The 22,103-nt window shown below is 38.3% G+C and overlaps 1 protein-coding gene across 1 annotated transcript in view; it reads left to right on the top strand.

Annotated features, from left to right (window-relative positions):
* Nucleotides 1-22,103, top strand: part of KIF5B (kinesin family member 5B) — a 38,028-nt gene that overhangs the window by 1,234 nt on the left and 14,691 nt on the right. The window contains exons 2-13 of the mRNA XM_083579357.1: nt 6,590-6,677; nt 8,100-8,173; nt 10,964-11,068; nt 12,019-12,067; nt 13,875-13,930; nt 14,014-14,101; nt 15,594-15,718; nt 16,651-16,755; nt 17,524-17,669; nt 19,504-19,652; nt 20,577-20,770; nt 21,437-21,505. Of these exons, the coding sequence (XP_083435483.1) occupies nt 6,590-6,677; nt 8,100-8,173; nt 10,964-11,068; nt 12,019-12,067; nt 13,875-13,930; nt 14,014-14,101; nt 15,594-15,718; nt 16,651-16,755; nt 17,524-17,669; nt 19,504-19,652; nt 20,577-20,770; nt 21,437-21,505 (1,248 nt within the window). The remainder of the gene's footprint in view (nt 1-6,589; nt 6,678-8,099; nt 8,174-10,963; nt 11,069-12,018; nt 12,068-13,874; nt 13,931-14,013; nt 14,102-15,593; nt 15,719-16,650; nt 16,756-17,523; nt 17,670-19,503; nt 19,653-20,576; nt 20,771-21,436; nt 21,506-22,103) is intronic.

Genomic DNA, 22,103 nt, shown 5'->3' with positions numbered 1-22,103 from the left:
CATAGGAAGATGGTTTTATACCAAGTCAGGCCATTGGTCCATTTAGCTCAGTACTGCCTCAGCTGACTGGCAACGGCCCTCTGGGGCTTCAGGCAGGAGTTTCTCCCAGCCCTACCTGGAGATGCTGGGAGTTGAACTTGAGTCGGTTTGCATGCAAAGCATGTGCTCTGCCACTGAGCCTTTTCCAAAGAAATCAGCTGACAGTTATTTGTACTAAGGTTCTTTTTTTCCACCTTTGCAGTTAACAGGCTGTAAAATATTGAATAATGAACCTTGCATACACTGGGATAGTTGCCAGACTATAAAGCGGTATTAAGCAAGTAGAGTTCAAACACGTTACAGATATGATGCTGGAACTGTACTAATGGTGTCTATGATATTGTAGCAATGTCATTTATAATAAAACTTCAGTGCTGCTATGAAAATAGGTGTAGGTGGACAGCTAATAGTTAATAACTAGAACTCTCTGTAAGGTAAGTTTGACCTCCGAATGGAACTCACAGATCGGAATACAGTACTTCAAAAATCACATGAATGGGTGTTTTACTGAAGGAAGAAAATTGCACATGTTTATATTGGGAAGACAAGCTTTTTAACGTAACTGAAATAGTTGTTGATGTTTAAATACTTTGGATAGAAGTCAGCACTTTCAAAAAGTGTTTTCGTCAGAGAGAACAGTGACTTGATGAAAAAGGGTTCCATAGGTGAAACTCATGGTATCAGTTTGACAGCACGCATAACAATGTGCACACCTTTTGTTTGTTTGTTAAGCATTTCTTCTACAAGACTGCACTTCCTTTTTTCCCTCAGACAGGTACCTCTTTAAAAATCCTCTCTGATCTTCAGCATGATGTCACACTAAGTCTAGAGTCCCATTTTAAAACTGACGATAAAAGCTTTTTTGTAGTGCTGTAGATTGTTTTTGTTTCAAAGCCCCACCCATCAGACATCTGAAAAACTAGCATGCAGCTCAAGCAACTAACTTGGTAAAACAAGTTATTGAACTGCAATATTAAATTTACTTTTCAAAACTTTAAAAGATGCTGGGCATTAATGTTTGTTTATCTTGATAAATTAAGCTTGGACTTAGAAAATGCTCAGCATGCTGTTGACATTAGAACAGACTAACGTGTTAGTAATTGGACCATGTGTGTGTGTGTGTATTTGGGTCACTAAATGGTCAACAAACTGTGTGTGGAGACACACACACATATACAGAGAGCGCGCCATTATTGGCCAATCATGTGTCTCCTTTTACAATCTAGCATTCCTATTTAGAGGGTTTAATAATATTTTCTTGTAAAATGAAAAATCTTGTAAAAAAATATTTTAAGGCAGAGATTGAATGGCAATCTGTCATGGATACTTTATTTGGGATTCCTGCATTGCAGGGGGGGTTGGACTAGATGACCCTCTGGGTCCCTTCCAATTCTATGATACTGTGATTCTAACACTGTAACAGTGTTGCCAGCAGCACCAAAATATCTGGTCAAATCCCAGATCAGTGATTGACTTCAGGCACTCAGAATCTCACTCTCTGTTGCCCATCTCTAAAACAAGAATTATGGTAATGGTCAATTTGCCTGCTGTGAAGATGAACAATATAGTCTTTAAAGCATATGGCAAGCTTCCAAGAGATTAAACAATACATTGTGTCCCCCCCCCAATCCTTGGGCATGGAAGAGTAATTTCACCTGGGGTGTTCTTACCCGGATGGGATTCATGATATAGCCTTAAGATGATGAGTGATATGATGAGCAGCAGTTAAAATGCTGTTGATATTAGTGAACAATTAGTGTTTGAGGCCCTGCAACTAGGAATTGTGGTAGGAGTGCAGAGCCTCTGAGATGTGAGCTAGTAAGATACTGCTATACAGAGGTACCATGGGTTACATATGCTTCAGGTTACATATGCTTCAGGTTACAGACTTCGCTAACCCAGAAATATTACTTCTGGTTAAGAACTTTGCTTCAGGATGAGAACAGAAATCACACGGCGGCGCAGCAGCAGTAGCAGGAGGCCCCATTAGCTAAAGTGGTGCTTCAGGTTAAGAACAGTTTCAGGTTAAGAACGGACCTCTGGAACGAATTAAGTACATAACCAGAGGTACCACTGTAGTTCAAATTCATTCTTATTAGTCTGCTCTCCTATTTTTCCTTGTCTAAAATGTATTCAGCAGTCTGCTGCTAAACATTTTAACTTTCCTGTGTAGAGCCCTGGTTTTGTAAAAGTACTAGGATTGTTAAATTAGGCTCCCAATGCCAGAGCTTAGTTAGGTCTCAAGAATCAGAGCAAACTACAGTTTATGGGTAGTCTTCAAAGGCAGCCCCATGTATAATACATTACAGAAGTCTAATCTGAAAGTTACTAGAGTTTTCATAACTGTGGTAAGCCAGTCTATCCAGGAGGGAATCCAGTTATTGCACTGAAAAACTGAATTAATTGCAACCAGTTTAGCCTCCCATCCTGTAGACTGAATTGGGAACATTTTATCAAAATGGCTGAGTATGAAAACAGTATGTGTCATTATTTCTGGTAGTGTTTTAAAGCCACAATGCACATTTATTATTATTTTTAAGCAACTTAGATGGTTTTATTGTTCATTCCATCATTGAGACATTACAAGCTCCTCACAGGTAAAACCTATACAGTTTAGGCCAGTCCAGTGTTTCAAACGGTGGTTAACAACCATCGGTGATTTTCAACAACCCAACTTCAAGGCATGGGGGTTATGACACAGACCTGGTTTGCATGTCACACTTAAACCAAACTATGACTTTGGGTATGTGTGGGCTTCCAAATAGGAAATCATTATCACTTTGCTCTTCCCTAGTTGCTATCCTGTTGTGTTGAGCTTAGTCACAACTTGATTTCGCATATTGTCTGAACCCAGGCATGGGGTCTAGCTCTTCCCAAACTAATCATGAGCTGAATCAAGGTTTGTCTTGTGGCTTAAAACTTACAGTTTGACCAGGAGAATTAAACCTTGAACCTTGGTTCATCTGACAAGGTAAGATAGGCTTATTTATGTTGCACGAAACTTTGGTTTAGTTTGACATCCAGATGCAGCAAGAGAATAGTAGTTTGAAATGAGTCCTACTCACAGTTAGAAATAGGGAAGCCCAAGTACATGGTAGGCCTTAGTAGGCACAATGAGATCAGGTTTGTGTGTGCAAGATGGGTTGTTATTGTCTCCCATCAACAGAAATGCATGGAGAAAAACATCGCAGGATGTGCTTATGCCACAAGCTAATGCCTTCTCTCTCCTTCTGACTCACTGTCTGCGCTTCTTTACTATCTCTTCCAGCACAGTTTCTGCCCCATCTTTGACATTTGGGTTAGCTATAGCTGACTGTCTTTTGCTTCCCCCATATATGTCCTTTTTCTTAGTGGCTTAATCCTATTGTTTGTCTTGCTTCCACAGCATTTGTTCTCCAAATGGTGAGTAGGCTGGAGTGACTGGCTAGTAGAGGAGGGAGATAGAATGGAAGTAGTAAGCTCAGCTCTGATGGGAGCAGAGTCAGATGGGAGAAACAATATACTTGCTGTTGAGCTTCGAAGTATTCAATGAGCAAGTGAACCAGGGCTAGCGTGAAATATATACTACCTGCCATGGGTGAGCAGTCTATCTTCTAATTGCATATCCATTTCTCTCAGATATTTCATTGTCTAATACAAAACTTGTCTTAGTCTTAAAGCATGTCTTAGTCTTCCAAATCTATTTTGCCTTGGGTTTTGCATATCAAATTATGATGCACTTACATACTTGGCTAATAGTTTTCACACTGGCTTTAACGAAAGCTACCAGATGTTTATAGTACTTATCTTAGCAATGAGGGATTATTTAATGCCTTAATGGTCTTAAATAATAATTCAGGGTATATGATGGACTTTGAAATTTACATCATTTGTAAACCTTACCGGACAACATGAATTAAAAGTACATTTTAAGTAGGTTTATAAAGGCAGAGTACTGTAGCATATTCCAAAAAAATGGTTGAAACTCTTGGACAGATATTCTTACTGCTTTCTCTGGCACTTTGTTTACAAACATTTAGGCATGTTTTGCATTCAGATCAACTTCTTGACATATTAAAAGAAGGTGACTTAAATGGTCCCTTCCTGGACAAAACAAAGAAGAAAAGATTTGTAAATTTGTATACTTGGTGTTGGGGAATTCCTCTGTATTCTAAAACTTGGTGTGTTACAGCTTTGCATGAGTATGAAAAAGCTTTGTGGTGATACACACACATAGATGGATACAGCTGCAAAAACTCAACACGATGCTCAAATGAAAGGAAAACCAAAAGTCTGTTACCGTTATCTTCTTCCTTTTCAATTTTAAGAAATAAATATGGAGCGATGGGTCAGAATGAAATCAAATCAAAAGCCATCATCAACAACAACAAAAATTAATTGGTTTGGGAAGGGAGGAGCCTGAAACAGGTCTAGGGCAGGCTTCTATTTTTAAGCATGCTTGTGTTGGGATGGGAAAACATAGGTGTTGGTTCAATATTTATATGCAGCTGTAATGTTGTATGTTGAACTATACATGGAGATTACATTGCTTCTTATACCAGCATCTACTTTAGAGCAAAGAACAAACATACTAAGAAAACAAAATGGCATAAAGCATCTGCTCCAGCTATTATTTCGAATTAGTCAGGATTAACACTTCTATGGATCCAAATAGCACTTTTACACAAACAAGCAGCGACAAAGTCAGAACTTATTAGCATGTGATCAGATATTTGCTGACAAAAGGATTATAGTTACTTTTGGTTACATGGAATTCAATACAAAAAATAAAGGCCCAAGTGGGCTGTAGTTTACCTACGCTCACATGGCTCTTTGTGTGAACTTGTCCCTTCCTTAGGTTTGGATAAAGTCGAGTACCACTTGTTTACTTACCTGGCAGGGGCATACACATTTGGCTGGCCTTGGTATCGCAACATTGTTTTGGTTGCCATTCTCAACCATTGCAATACTGTTGACTGTATTTGTGGGGCCTTGATAGCCACAATTGCAATCAACAATCTGGGAATGACTGCAAAAAAAGAAGCAAACCAGATCTAAACACTTGTTTTGTATGTTGTAGTTCAGTGAGTGTAATGGCTGTGAAGTGGATGAAGGCTGCTGCAGATAGGATCTACAGATTTGTCGTGACTACTCATTCCATCAGAACAGAGCCCTACTGTGAAGACTGCGTTGATCAGTGTGCACTCATCTACACACACAAAACAAATTCACGCACAGGCGTCTTCCAAAACCCCCCCAAAAACCCTATGTACTCTTTTGATTATAAATCTACAGTGGTACCACGGGTTACATACGCTTCAGGTTACATACGCTTCAGGTTACACACTCCGCTAACCCAGAAATAGTGCTTCAGGTTAAGAACTTTGCTTCAGGATAAGAACAGAAATTGTGCTCCGGCGGAGCAGCAGCAGCAGGAGGCCCCATTAGCTAAAGTGGTGCTTCAGGTTAAGAACAGTTTCAGGTTAAGTACGGACCTCCGGAATGAATTAACTACTTAACCAGAGGTACCACTGTATAAGGACCATAACTCAGTGGTAGAGCTGCTGCTAGTCTTTGTAGACAGTTACTGAGCTGGATGACCAATGCTCTAATTTGGTATAAGACATCTTACTATGTTCCATATTCACAGATGTTGGCTTTCTCCAGCAATTGTAGAGTGGCAGGTGTCCAGACATGTAAATAGCATAACTTTGTGGTGACAGGGTTTTAACTGACTTAACAGTAGACTGTATTTGATAGTAATGCATAGTAAAACATATATTAATGGAAAGGATTTTGAATCAACATTGCTGTTTATAGCTGTTTCCCTTGACATGGTTCAGTTTGTCAAAGTATTCCTCTTCTGTAACAATATAAAAATGCAAGATGTGATTCCATTTTTAACCTGTCATGGTTAAAACTTTTTTTCAGACTTAAGTTGTGAAATTCTTCTTCATCAGCTTTCTCCCTTATGTTATCAAAGCCCCATTGAATTCAATGAGATTTACTTTTGAGTAGATTTAGCAGGAATTACTCTCCCCAATCTCAGTATATTGTAGTCATTTTTAGCAGGGATCGTGTGATATACCTTTGAGGCTTATTTTCAGGCCATTTATTTGCTTGAAATTCAGCCTCTAAATGTTTTGAGTGTGATCCAGCCAAATTTCAGTACTTAATAATATTACTGTTATGACTAAGGAGTGTTAACAATTGCTTTTTTAAAAAAATGAAATCAGTGGGTCCTGACTTGGCTGGATTGTTCTTAATGCCACTCCCCCTCGGCAATACTTTTATTTTTATTCTTAAAAGGGATTCCTGCCTCATCAGTTAGGGAATCTGTTTCCACACTTCACAGTCTTTTAGCACGGGGTACATTAATATCTCTGTTTGGTAACAAAAAAAATACCATTCAATATTTGAACAGGATGGTATTTCAAGAATATAGCTTCATTTTTTCTGCAGCTCTTATAGGGATATGAAAGGGCACAAAGCTAAAAGTGGAGATGTAAAGATCTGGTCTCTTTAATTTGTAACTTTGATTTTTATAGTTCTATTTTTGTATATTTTTCAGTCCAAGCCTTATGCATTTGACCGTGTGTTCCAGTCACACACATCACAGGAGCAAGTATATAATGACTGTGCAAAAAAGATTGTCAAAGGTAAGAGGAGACTTCTTAATAAATGAATCGCAAATGGGGTTGTTGGGCATAATGTAATTAATCTCGTATTTCCACCTAACATGCGTTTGAGGTACTAATTAAAATGCAGACAGGAAGATATTTATACAGTTCAGGTTAAAGAATGACATTGGTTCTTAAATCTCTGGCATTCTTCAGGCTTCATCCCCCCCCCCCATCTGTTCTGTTTTGATTATTGTGCTGAAAATCTTGTGAACGTGGTGTGGGCTGAGGAATTGAACAGGTAGTAAGACAGATTGGCCTTCTGTCCCTATATCGGCTGAAAGTATAGGTATGCAAGATCTAGGGCTACTTTGCTACATCTGCATATATCTGCTTATGGGACTTTGATATTGGCAACACACATAATTGTAAGATGTCTTTAGTCTTCCCAGGTGTGAACATTGTATTGTGAGGAGCAAGTATAAGTTCAGGCTCTTCATTGGTTACCTTGTTCTGGAGCTTTAGATAGGGCAATAGCTGATTCCCACCATCTGCTCCTTCCTGCTACCTGTGCATTTGATACCCTGAATTTATACAACTGCCTATTAGCTGTTGACATTGTATCTGTCTCAAGAGATAGTGGAGTGCATTTCCGGGGATGAAGTCAAACCCTTGGAAAATTGCAGTGCCTGCTGTGGCTGCAGAGACCAATATCTTGTAACTGCTGCCTACTGCGTTGTTTTTGCTGTATTAGAAGCACTGTATTAGAAGTGACATCTCTGGGACACAAGCCTGGGCAGTGTTTATGGGGGTCCAGGGCTGCATAAACAGCAAGACCCCCACCCCCTTTTTGGCCTTGCTGATGTGGTCCAGAGGAAAGCAGAACAATACATTTGGCACCAGCTTGGCTGCAGGAGTGGTCAAAAGGAGGTGTGCAATACGCCACCCAACTGTCTTAGGGACTCCACTCCGTAGTTGTGTAGGGTTTACTCCTTAGCCTTTTCTTCTCCTAAAGATTTTCCACAAGACAGCAGGTACAGAATTTTCTCCTGGGTTTACACCTGAAGCCTTTCTCATGAATCAGTGTAGCTGCAAGCCTATTAGCTGTAGTTGACAGGGAATTGCATGCAGATGAATCTTTGGACTAGTGGAGATGTAGTGGAGTTGTCCAAATCTGTCCAGCATGGAAACCATGCAGCTGCCTCAGGGGAGCATCCCCTTGCCCAACTGCAAAATGCAGTGGGCTGCCGAAGGAGGGATGGAATTCTGTCCCTCTTTCAGCCTCATGTTATGGGACTTGTTTACAAGGCTTCACCAGATGCAAGGTTACTTTATGGCATGCTGCATACTAAGTACTTGTTAGCAAAATTTGTTCAAATACTTTTGGAAGATAGTATCTGTTTCAGGGTGGTTCGCATGAGTTGTGGATATATCATTAGTATGCATTTTCTTTCACCCTAGATGTACTTGAGGGATACAATGGTACAATATTTGCTTATGGGCAAACATCATCTGGGAAAACTCACACTATGGAGGTAAGATATTGTGGTCATACATACTTAGGACTCATTTCTCTAAACATATCGAAACCCTGTTTCCATATTAGGAAGTAAAGCCTCCAGGTGTGGGGAGAAAATCAAAGTTAGCTGACAAGTTCTGCTATATGTGATATATTTTAAAATGGAAGATTTTTCTACAATAAAAGCTTTTTTTAAGTTAATGCAAAAAATGTGTAGACCTAACAGAGTATAACACAGATGTCATTGGCTCATATACATATATACAAGATAACATATGTCCTAAGTAGACTCCAACAATTATCCTTCCAGCATCAGGTGATTGCCTCCTTTTGCTTATTGCCATTGATAACAAATTGGCTACAATGACACGCATGGGATTTTTTTCTCCCAACAAGTATTTAGCATATTGAGCTGGTAGTCAGGGCAGTAAAGTGAGAATCATTTGCTGATGAGTTTTATCATAAAAATCACTTTCTGGTTGTTAAAAGATAACCTAGGAGAGGAGGATAGCAGCGTAACTACCTCAAAACAGTTCAGAAGGCAACACATTAAATGTGGCCTGAGTCAACAGCTTAGGATAGTTAACTGCTCATTTTAGGAACTTACAAAAAGAATGATAACTGCAAATCAGTTTATTCCAATATATGGTCTGTCTCACCCAAGGTTTAGCATATTACCTAATGTATTTTTGGATATAAGTATAACTTAACAATAGAACTTACTCCTGAGTAAACATACTTGGGATTGGGCTGTAAGTCCTATTGCAGTGTGTGATTTAACAGTTGTTCTCTCCTCACAATTGACATCTTTGGAACATACTTAACTAAATTTGTTTGGATTATTTATTTATTTCATAAGAATATCTACTCTGCTTCACCTAGCTGAGAAATACACGTCGCACCACAATCACCACCTATTCGCAGCATTTGTAGATTTTAAAGCAGCCTTTGACTCCATCCCAAGAACCTGACTCTGGGACAAACTTAACAAATCATCCATAGACCGACGTCTGCTGCTACTAATATACAAATTGTACAACAACACACGACTTCGTATAAGATGCAGCCAAGAAGGTCAACTCTCTAATTTCATTAGAACAACAAAGGGAGTTAAACAAGGATGCATTTTGGCCCCCTTTTTGTTCAACATCTATATAAACTCCCTAATAGACCACCTACAAGGAGCGGATATACATGCCCCAAAATTAGTAGACAAAAAACTGCCTATCCTACTCTATGCAGACGATGCGGTTATATTGTCCCAGACTCAGATGGGCCTCAAAAGAGCTCTTAACAGCTTATCCCAATACTGTAGAGAAGAGAAATTAACAGTGAACTACCAAAAAACAAAAATCATGGTTTTCTCTAACAAAAGAAAAATATACAGATGGAATTTAGACAATCAGGAGATTGAACAAGTGATATGCTTTAAATATCTAGGAGTTATATTCCAAGCATCAAGGAAGAAGACTGCCCACATAAATTACAGCTCCTCTACAGCACAAAAAAGTACAACAGCAATCCTAAGATTCCATCGTACAACGGGAGGAAATTTCATTCCTGCTACAATTAAACTATTCGTTGCAAAACCAACAGCACAAATACTATACGGCGCACCACTCGTCTCCCTCTCTAATCTAGACCCATATGAAAAGATACAATCAGGTTTCCTTAGATCACTCCTGCAAACACCTAAATGCGTCCCAAACGCCGCCCTACGACTGGAAGCGGGCTTATACAGCATTAAAGCCAAAGTATGGATAAGAACCTTATGCACTTGGCTAAGACTTAACAACTCGCCGGCTGGACTACTTTCCCTGATGCTTCTTGACAAATTCCAATCTAGTTGGTTGAAGGGCACTCTCAGAAAACTGGCCACATATGGTCTCGCCCCAGAGTATCTATTAAGTTTAGAAAGGGGAAGGGCCAAGAACATAATCAAAGAAAGACTCAGGGACATTGAAGCCCAAAATGACTTTAATCAACTTCCGATAACTTACAAACTTCTATACAACCCCCAAAGGCCCCATCTAGCAAACTATCTCAAAGTTCTAGACAACGCTAAACACCGATGGGCATTTTCCAGGGCCCGCTTTAACGCTCTCCCTTCAGCTCTTCTAGAGGGAAGATACAATAAAATACCGATCGAACAAAGATTATGTCCCTGTAACAGCAATGAAATCGAAACCATTGGGCATGTCATCTTATACTGCCCATTATATCGAGACTCAAGAAAAGAACTGATCGAACCGATTCTGAGGAAAATACCTCGCAGTACAGACGACACCTATATCAGACACCTCTTAGCTGACAAAGAGCCCGAAATTAACAGGTCCGTGGCAAAGTACTGTTACATTGCAACAAGAATAAGACGAGCAATGATGTCAACAACGGAGTTCAAATTGTAAACATCGAAGGAACGATAATAAACAGTAGCGACACCTGAATTGAATTTTTAAAACTTTAAAAGTCAAAACCTGGTTATAAATATAAGCACCAATTCTGTGAATTGGCCATATTTCTACTGTTATTTGTAGCACAATACTACTTTTAATGTCATATTTTTATAAATTGCTTCCTGGTCATTGACCGTATTAAAGATATTTGATTTGATCTACTCTGCTTGATTGTAAAAAACCTCAAAGTGGTTTCATCCTTATATGTTTAGACAATTAATTAGTTATAAAGGCATTTCCTAAAGGCTTTCTGATTAGTGTTCTAAAAATCTGTAACGTATGTGGTCTTTGTTTTCTCTCTCTCTCTTTCTCTCTCTCTTTCTTTTCTTTTCTTTTCTTTTTAAATCCAGGGGAAGCTACATGATGTGGATGGAATGGGGATTATTCCAAGGATTGTGCAAGATATTTTTAATTATATTTATTCCATGGATGAGAATTTGGAGTTTCATATTAAGGTAAGTTTGTTTTTAAATTATGCATATGTCAAATTCAAGAAAACAGAATTCTAAGTATTCTAAGAGATACACAATTTCCATCTGGTTTGGAGATCCCAAGACAGTTTAGGTTGAATGTATGATTTTAAACTATAATTAACCAAAGTATAATAAACCACTAAAAATATCCTAAAATAATCACGAACCATCGCTTGTTCTCTATTTAAAAGAATTGGCTTAATAAGATTGAATGGTACAATAATTTCTATATTATGTAGTATTATGTGTCAGCACTTTCTACATTTATTTTCTTTCAAAATCTAGTATGGGAATAGAACATTGTAGTTTGCTAGAAAAGCTCTTGCAAAGGTTGTGCAAAATGAAATAGATTATAGTTGGGAATCTGTGGTTAAGGCATATTGTTTGGGTATGATAAAAATGTGAAGGTAAAGGTATCCCTGCCCGTACGGGCCAAATAGTCATTCCTTGTGGGATTAAAACAGATCATTTTCACAAATGTTTCGGCATGGTTGATCATCAACATTATAGACTTGCATAGTGTTCTTTTAGATATAAATACTTAAAATTCTGCAAAGTGCCATTGTGTTGAATGGTATTTCTTCAGCTGCAAGTGTGAAGCTTTGTATCTTAGTTATATTTGGGGCTGTTAGTGATCTCTTTAGACACATCACTAGACTTGTATGTTAACTGTATGATGTGTGCAAATGTTATTCAAAAATTTAATGCCTGATAGTTTACTATAGAGATATATTTGTTGAAGCTTACAGATCCTTTCTATGGTATTGGTGTACTAGTTTTCAGTTACAATAATTCTCAAAGTGGTTCACAAGAATAACATCAGATCTCTAAATGGATTGCATTGCCCTTCCAATGATAGATCATTAATATAAGTTGCTGTGGACTTTGATTGGGCAGTGGTTACTATTCTTTCCCCCCTTATATTTTTTCAGGTGTCATACTTTGAAATTTATCTGGATAAAATAAGGGACCTTTTGGATGGTGAGTACATTTTTTTTCCTTTGAGGGAGAATAGGAGCAGTTTGAGTTGCAAGCAAGGTGTAATGAAACTTGGATCTTGCACCTGTCTTCTGAACCAAAAGTTAGAATGGGAAGCATAATCAGTTGGATTTCTGTCCCAGCTGTATGTACACAAAAACAGATTTAAGTGGGCAACGGAGGATAAGAACCAGAATAATGAAGGCACTAATTTGAGGGAGTTTTTGAGGATTAAGAAAGACTTAAGAGATGTTGGGCCCACAAAGCAAATGAAACATGAAGACAAAAGGGTAGAATAATTAGAGGATATAAATTAGGGAAATAAAACTTCAGGCTGTAAACCAGAAGGAAGTTATTCTGTCCATGATTTTCGGCAGATTGCCTAGAGGCTAAGTATTATTGGGATATTTGATGTATATTGTACAGTGATAAATATAGAGGACTGGCTGTGGAAGATAATGGTATAGTAAAATTAGTTTTAGTAAATAGCAGTTTATTTTATGCCTCTTGGATGTTACATAAGTCTATAGCATCTGTATTGGTTTAGTAATTCAAATTTCTGAAAAGATTGCTTGAAGGCCTTTTATAGCTTACTGTTGCAACCCTTATGCAGGACACAGTTGCATGTATATAATGGGTCAGAACTTTTCTAACATTACAGGTGGTTTATGTCTGGTTTAAAAGGTGGTCAGCATACAGAAGTGATCAGAATTCTACATCTCACCCAGGGTTACTAGTTTTTGTTTAGTGCAAGGAACTATCTGTAATTATAATGATATAAGTAAAATGTGTTATCTATTAAACTGTGTTAGAGTATTGATGTTGTACAAGCACACACTTGGGTAAAATTATTTTACCATATATATAACAACTTTATTTTTTATGATTAACCAGAAAATAGAACTTGGTGTTGTCATAGGAAGCTCAGTATTAACAGCTTAAAAGGTTGCAGTAGTGCAAAAGGTGAACTCAGAATGGAAAAGTATTACAAAGCAGACTATGTGTAAATGACAGATACAATGCTATCATAAAAATCCATGATGCAATCATATTTTCAATAGGACAGTTCTGGTCACCTCATGTCAAAAAGCAGTGGTGAACTTTGGGCTTTCAAATTTGAGCAATGTCCTGTTCAATACCAAAATTTGGCACCATCCCTCGCCTTCTGTCTTGTGTCATTGTTGCGGCGCCCCCTGTGGCGCACTCTCAGCTCAGCGCCCAGTGCGGACAAACCGATCACACTCCCCTAAATCCGCGTCTGCAGAAAGGCTCATTGTGTGGAATCTATACCTCTATGGAATGTCTGCCTTGATAGGAAAGACTAAAAACTTCCTGGCTTAACTGGGTGGAGGGGGAGAGCTAAGGAACAACAAAGTCTAGACAGTGATAAAATCCAAGGAGAATGTAAATGGATAAATGTTGCTGCATAACAGTAGAAGTTAAGAATTGCCAAGTGGAGCTGGCTGGCAATAGGTTTGTTACAGATAAAAGGAATTATTACTTCATGTGACTCAATTGCCCTATGACATTATTTCCACAGTACATAGTGATGACCACTTAGCCTGGTTTAAAACAAGCCTATGCAAATTCATAGGTCAATCAACAGCTGTTAATGAGGATTGCTAATTGATACCTCCAGGTTGCAAGGAAGTGCTTGCTGAGTATCATTGCTGAGGAATAATGGGAGATGGCCATTGTGATCATGCTATATTTGTGAGCTTTCTGTGGTTAAAAGAATAGCAAGTTTTATTTATTTGTTCATTCTGTAGTTTCTGACGAGGGTAACTCTCAATGCTTTTTTTTCTTTCAGTCTCTAAGACCAATCTTTCTGTGCATGAGGACAAAAACAGAGTACCTTATGTGAAGGTGAGTATAAAGATTACACAAGTATGTTGGCCTCCTTTACAAATCTTGTATATGTTATTTACCTTACGTTCATGTTTTCACAGGGCTGCACTGAACGTTTTGTATGTAGTCCAGATGAAGTTATGGATACTATAGATGAAGGAAAATCAAATAGACATGTAGCAGTTACAAGTAAGTAGTTTACTTTGTAAGAATTTAAAAAATATGAAAAAATAAGAGCATCTCATGTTATCCTATTAACAAATTGCCAGTTCTTATTCTGGGCATATAACTATAAAATTGTAAGTACGTACAATATCAGTGAACTGGGTATTCAGTTTGCTTCAAAATGGTTCCTTTCCCCCTTGGTGTTCTCCCTTGGGCATTGGAAATTTCCGGTGTGTTCAGTTCTTCCAATTGCTTGGCAAGGCAGGAAATCCTGTGACTTCAGGAGAAGCTGTAACTCTTCTCTTCCTGTTGGAGCTTCTGTTCACTTCCTGCCTTTGCTCAGAATGCCTACTTGAACCCCTGTCTTCAGGATCCTTTTTCACATATCTTTGGCATGTGCCAATTCTAATTCTTCCATGATTTTCTCCTCTTCATTTTCTTCAGTGCCTTTCTTCAGATATTAACATTTTTTTTTAAAAAAAAGCTTTAATCCAAACTTTGAGTTTTCCTCCTCCATTTAGTGCTTATTCACTATTTTCCTCTAGACCTCTTTCCTACTACCCCCAACCCCAGTTGCTATGGCCAACAGAAGGGAACGACTAAATGGGCCAACAGCAAATGGACAAAACCTCTGCAGGCTGTCTGTAATGTAAAGCAGCACTCAGCGATTGCGTCAGCATTGGCCGTGCCTCCACCTGTGGTAGCACTACCAGCCTCCATGGAATTCTCAGAGCCCCTAAGTGACCACGGACTGTGACAAAATTCCCCAGCTGATGAGAGGGATTTATGTTTTCATCAAGCTGCTTGGGGATGGAAGTATACTGGCAATGATACTCACAAAATCCAGTCTCCTCAGCTTGCTTATAGGCTCTTTCTTTCCTGGCTGATGAATGCCATTCTATCAATAAATTAAGAGAACTTGGAAAGAAGCTTTTGAGAGGAGGGGTGCCTCTTAGCAGGGAAAGAAGGGGACTTTGACTCTATTGTACTCCTTTTGACCTGTCGCCAGCATCTCAGGTGGCAAGCCCTGTGACTAAAAAATGAGAAGACCTTTCAAGTCAAATGTGGCACCTGGATGGAGAAAATGCTGGTGTGTGCTGGATGTGGACATACATGTTCTACAGTAAATTATCACTGGTTTAATTTTTTGTCTAGAGCAACTATTCTGCCAACAATTGTTGAAAATTCATGGTCCAAGACAGGAAAGAGCTTGGAGCACCTTTGGATACCAGCTTGGAGATAGCAGCTACCTTTCACACTTCTTCTGAAATGAAATAAGCTTAGCCCAGTTTCTTTTTCTACTGTCATAAGGATTAATCAGTGTGGCTGTATAAAAGCAACTGCATAATTTCATGTACTAGGCAGATCACTGTGGCAGATCAGTGTGGACATGTAGTTTGTTGCTATAGGTTTAACAATTGGCTTCTTCCCCTTTGATTATTAAGCACTTGGAATGCACAAACAGGTGAGGTTTGTTGCCAGAATGCATACTTACACAACTCTAATTTCGTTACAGACATGAATGAGCATAGCTCTCGAAGCCATAGCATCTTTCTCATTAATGTAAAGCAAGAAAATACTCAAACAGAACAGAAATTGAGTGGAAAGCTTTACCTTGTAGACTTGGCAGGTAGTGAAAAGGTAATAATACATTTATATTTTGAAGATGATTGAACTGAGTGTGTAATTGAAATAAATTGTGTTCCCAGTTTCAATATTTGATCTTACCACATGCCCTAGTCTGCTACTGCTTCTGGAGTAAGGTGGTCATATTGAATTGGATTCAGGCTAACTTAGTTCCCTTTGAAATCAACGAGACTCAAGTTCAGCTAACTTAATATTCTTCCAGCTAAAATGTAAATATATTTACATCCCTTTACCAGTTTGTGAAGGCAAGACATTTTTGCTTGACATCTGGGAAGTATTGTGTTTTCCATCTATTCCTTTTACAACAGATTATTTAGAATTGTGTAATGCCTTGGTAGCTATAATAAATGAACTTCCATTATCAACCATGGAAGTTGAGGAATACAGTGATAAATCCAGAGAATCTATACCAGTGAAAATGCAGAAGGAGCAGTATTGGTGATCTATTCACATTTATATTGAACAAGAGAGTGAGTGTAATTGATTGTCATCTTGCAGTTCCTATTTCCCTCTGCAGATTGTTTAGTAGTAGAGTCCTATAGTCATAATAATTTAACAGAGACCCTAGCAGCTGCAGCTATTTCATGGGAAAACTGCATATTATATTCTTACATGGGTTCAATAGTATAAATTAAAATGTCTGCAAGAGTCTGACAATTGCTTTCACATACAAGAATGCTGGTACTCAGGGATTTTTTTTTACAATTTCATGAAAATCCATTTATTTTCAATCTACTAACTAAGTATAATTTTTCTATCATTTGGAATGCATGAAATAGCTTGGCAGGGAGAGCAGGTTGAGGGGATTCAGTGGGAAGGGGTATAAGGAAAGTCCATTACATAGTCTGGAGGCTTCTTTGAACCAAGGCAGGGGGTTGTAAAATTTATTTGTTTAAACTTTCTTACAACTGCCTACATTATTGCAGGTTAGTAAAACAGGAGCGGAAGGTGCTGTGCTAGATGAAGCTAAGAACATCAACAAGTCTTTATCGGCTCTTGGAAATGTCATTTCTGCTTTAGCTGAAAACAGTGTAAGTGTACTTCTATTCTGAAAACATTTGATGAAATTACTCATCAGGGGATGAGCACAATACATATCTGAAGAAGTTTAGCAGATTAAGTGTTCAGTGATTTTGTAGTTGTCAAATACACAGCAGCATTTATGTGACATGGGCCACATTTGCATGTAATGCTAGGCCATGGTTTAGCACTAAGCAGAAGTGCCTGAATGAGTCTGAGCAGTGTGTCAGACTTGGACACTTCCTCCTCCCCTTTGTTCCTTGAAGAAGGCCATAAGGAGGATTTAGCAAAGTTAAGTTTCACTTTTATGGCATTTGAACCATAGATCCTAGTTTCAAAAGTTATGGTTAGTTTAGCAAGCCAGCCTTAGAACCTATGGTTTGAAGTTGGCTTGAAATGAAACCAGGGTTTGCTTTAAACCAGGACCTCTGGCCTGAATTTAAAACTAAACTAGGACCCTTTAAAAATGAAGCTAAACTCTGGTGTTCCACTTTCACAGGGCTTTGAAGAAAAGTGTGTAAGTTCAATGTTTCACTCAAGTAGGCTCGTCCACATAGTGCCAAACCATGGTTTAGTATTACGAGCGAATCAATCATATGTATACTGTATTGACCAAAAATATGCTATATTGAAGTTCAGGCTTTCTTGGTTAATGAACGTAAAAATATTAGGTACTGCTTTAGCTTTACAAAGCAAAATGCATATGTAGAAGCTTAGTTCATAAAATAGTTCTATAAATCACATTAAGGCCATCTTTCTTTCTTTTTTGTTATTTGCAGAATTATGTTCCATATCGTGATAGTAAAATGACCAGAATCCTTCAAGATTCACTAGGTGGCAACTGTAGAACCACAATTGTTATTTGCTGCTCTCCATCATCTTATAATGAATCTGAAACAAAATCTACACTGTTGTTTGGTCAAAGGTGAGTAATGAGGTTAAAACTAACTTCTAGAGCACAGTCCAAAGTTTGCACCCATGGAAACAAACTGTAGACTTCCCACAAAGTTCTAGTAAGCTGTTGTTCATAATGATTGTCCATGTGCATGCTATATACATGCACACATCAATTTATTTGTATGCTGCCTTTCCATATGCTCAAGGTGGCTTAGTGTGAAAAAATATGTAACTACAAACATAACAAAGGTAGCCATACATAATAAAACATCAAAAAGTGCACAACCAAATTGAACCATTTCCACTTAAATAAAAATATCTAAAATAAAGATACAAAAGACAAACATCAGCAACCCATCCCCCTCAATCCCCCCCCAAATACAACACCCAGCCCAAGAATCTGTTCAGCAGCCTCAGCTTTTGTGGCTGAAGTCAGGGGCCCTCCCTCCCAATCCAAGTGTAAAAAGCAAGCAGGTCTTCCACAGCCAATATGCTATTGAAAGCAAGTAATGCTTTGCTTAATATAAGTCACTGTAGAGCTCTACAAATGGATTGATGATGTGCTTTCTGGAATATACTATTGGAGATTGATGCATTATTGCCCTGCAGAGTCATTGTTGACATTGTTTGATTTGCTGAATTGGTGTCTGGACTCATTAATGGTCTGGATGAGTCAACAAACTGATGTTCAGACTGGGACACTTAGTGGACAGTTCCTCTGTTCAGATGGGTGAAATGTATCATGTTCAAGATGGGGTTACGATCTTCTAGAAGGAGCAGGTGTGCAGTTTGGGCTACTCTTGGATCCAACACTGTCTTTGCAGGCACAAGTGGCTTCAGTGGCATGCAGTGCCTTCTAATTCTGATCGTCTCTTACTCTTATATTGACAGTGATAGCATGAATTCAGTTGTCTATGCTTTGGTAACCTCCAGGATAGACTTCTGCAGTTCATTGTTTGTGGAACTGTCCTTAAAGATGGCTTAGAAACTACAGCCAGTGCAAAAAGGCATGTCTGCTAGATTTTTAACTGAAACAAGTAGATGGGAACATATAACACTAGTTCTGGCCTGACTGCATTGGCTGCCAATTTGTTTCCAGGCACAGATCAAAATGCTGGCTTTGACCTTTAACTTAAGCCTTATATAGTTCAAGGCCACTATGTCTATACAGCCACCTCACTGCATATGAACCTGCCTGGGCCCTGAGATATCATTTGATGCCTTCTCTGTGTGCTACCTCTAAAGCAGGTCCGGAGGGTGACTATGAAAGAGTGAGTCTTCTCTGTAGTATGGGGAAGAAATAGGCATTCTCTGTTTATGGGGCAGGAATTCCAGGGGGCCTGCTTGGTGTCAAACTTGTCATCATTATGGTACCAAGCAAAAATGTTTTTGCTTCCCCTGGAATTTGGGCATCACCAATGATAGTATTATTATTTAACTTTTGCTTGATTGTAAATTGCTTCAGAATGGTTTTAGTGGGAAACAATACATAACCCCAAACCTAACCTTAAGTTTATTAGCTGCTACAATCTTACTCTTATCTGCAGATAAGTTATAGTTGCAGATAACATTTAAGGTTAGTGTTTCCTGCTGTGTGACCGCCTTGTGCTTCTGTCTCTGCCTGATTCACATGCAAAATGAACTTGGTGTCTAAATGTGATGTTCTAAGGAAAGAAAGTATAGTAGCTGTATCTGAAATTGTGGGTGGGTGGAATACGGAGGATAGTTTAATTACTTAGAAAAAGTCTTTAGGCTGTAGATCAAAGTTTAAATATTCTATACAGAAAAAATCAATTACCTCGTGAGCGGACTAGTAACCCTGTATTCAGTTAGCATGGCTAACATGTACTTTACCTTTATAGAGCCAAAACTATCAAGAACACAGTATGTGTCAATGTAGAACTAACTGCAGAACAATGGAAGAAAAAATATGAAAGGGAAAAGGAGAGGAACAAGACACTTCGCAACACAATACAGTGGCTTGAGAATGAGCTGAATAGATGGCGTAATGGTGAGTTATATCACAGATCTTCACAACCGTGTTAGCTATACATTATTATAATGTGTGGCAGTAAATTCCACTTTTGGTCACCGTACAGCAAATTAATCTAAAGTCTTGATCGCAAAGCTGGAAAAATCCCAGACGTGTGGGAACTAGAATACTGCAAGATTTTTTCCCAGCTTAGCGTTGAGGCTAAATATTCTTGTGACAATTGATCAGTTTAAAGATCCTTTACATTAAGGACCTTTAAGTTCTAATAACATCGTATTTCAAAAACTGCATTATCTGTGGGGCTACTCTTGAGATTGGAACAGAAGCTGCAGCTGGGGCAGAACTTGGTGACTTGGTTGCTTGTGGAGACAAAAAACTGTCAGCATATAACACTTTGGCTTGAGGGGACTGTTTTGGCTTGATTTGCACTGGCTGTCATGTCACTCTGCTACCAGGACAAGTTTAAGGTTCTGGTACTAACATGTGTCTCCTGCACATTCCAAACTCCCCAGAAGCCCACTCCATAGTGTGGAGCTATTCTATGGCTGCTCCTGTTCCATAGAATAGCAATTCTGTCAAGGTACAACAGGTGTCCACTATCTGTACTTTCCAAAGACATTTTTGTTACAATAGGCTTAATAGGTTGTTGCCATGAGTATCTATTTTGTATCATATTAGCTTTGTTTTGAAAGTATATGTTACTTTTTGCTGTTTTTATTGTACATTGCTTTGATACAATTAGGTAGACTAGTGTTTAATAAAATCATCATATCTATTGATAATATCAGAGCTGCAGTCTTCAACCCAGTGGACTCGTATTTTGTGTCCAAATAGCAATTTTCAATGAAATTCTCATGCTATCTGAGGTGACCTAATGTTGACTTAGTTTGCAAAGATATTTCAAACAAGAGTGATGATGCATTTGGTAATTTTGTTTTAAAGGCGAGACTGTGCCTGTTGATGAGCAGTTTGACAAAGAAAAGGCTAACTTGGAAGCATTTGCAGTGGATAAGGATATTACTGTTACTAATGAAACTCCAACTGCTACTATTGGAGTGATTGGTAACTTTACTGATGCTGAAAGGAGAAAGTGTGAGGAAGAAATAGCTAAATTATACAAACAGCTAGATGACAAGGTATGTCTTTAAATTTTAATGTACTTTAAACTAAGAACTGCCATACTTTATCAGAAATCAAATTGTTTCATTAATGTAATTGAGCAGATAGCTATTTCTCTTTGTCAAGAGTAAATTGCCAGCCTAAGATCTGACATTGATAGTGCAATCCTGTATATGTCTACTTAGCAATAAGCCCTATTGAGTTCAGAGGGATTTGCTGCCAGGCACTGTATTTAGGATTGTAACCTAACTGTATTTTAGCACTTCGTTGCTAAGCATGATCATGTAGAGAGATCATGAAAATCATGCTAAGGATACAATAAGTTGGCATAAAAAAATAGTGGCTAAAAGTTAATGAATTGAAAACAAATTTGTCCTCCTTATGGAAAAGTTTTTACCCTCCCAGGTTATTTTGGCCATACCCAATCCTTTGGGTACGTACAGCGGCATTCTCGACTCCTGTGGTTTTCTGTTCATTACAAAACTTCCATGCCATATCATTCAGTTTAGTTTGAAATGGGGATTCCATTTGGCATGAGGAGATGCCCAAAGACCTCTTGTGCAGAATTATTCACAAAGTGTTTTGGATCTTGACTGTTCTCTCTAAATTTTGTGGCGGGATCAACCCATAACAGTCTGTGACACTTTTAATGAATTCACATTTTTCTTTCTTTAAAAATTCAGGATGAAGAAATTAATCAGCAGAGCCAATTGGTAGAAAAGCTAAAAACACAGATGTTGGATCAGGAAGAGGTGAGTTTTGATCTTCTAGTTAATTCTGCATGTTGCAAGAATACAGAGCAAAAAAAGTGCAACGTATATAAGTTACACTAAATTAATAGTATATAAGTTAGCATTGCTCTTAGGAATAATACTGTTTCTGAAGTACGAAAAAGTAACTGCTACACTTCAGAAATCAGGCTGAGATCAGGTTACTGATTTCAAAAGGGCTTCTGTTATTCTGTTTAGTGTCTTCCGGGACACCACTGTCAATCACAAAATTGCCTTCCAGGATTTAAAGGAATAGTCAGTGTCCTTATTGAATTTGGTGTACGCTGCTTAGTTACAGCTTAAAGGAAATGTGGTATTTGCTTACCATATTTATGTGCTGCCTGATCACCAAAGCTTTCTATGTGGCCTGCACTAACAGTTAAGAACACTTATGCAAAAATAAAAAGCACTAAACATTCACAGCTGTTAAAACTCCAGAAATATCCAAGGGGTCTATAAATCATTAAGAGATTGAGAAGTCTGGGAAAATCTAAAGTTCATTACCTGATGCTGGAAAGACCACACAGGAAAGATGGCCGGGGGTCTAATGATGAAAATGCCATTCTCTATTTGGTGCAAG

Source organism: Podarcis filfolensis, assembly GCF_964270895.1.
Source record: "Podarcis filfolensis genome assembly, chromosome: 12".
Taxonomy (NCBI): Eukaryota; Metazoa; Chordata; class Lepidosauria; order Squamata; family Lacertidae; genus Podarcis; species Podarcis filfolensis.
This window is presented reverse-complemented; position numbering and strand designations above follow the sequence as displayed.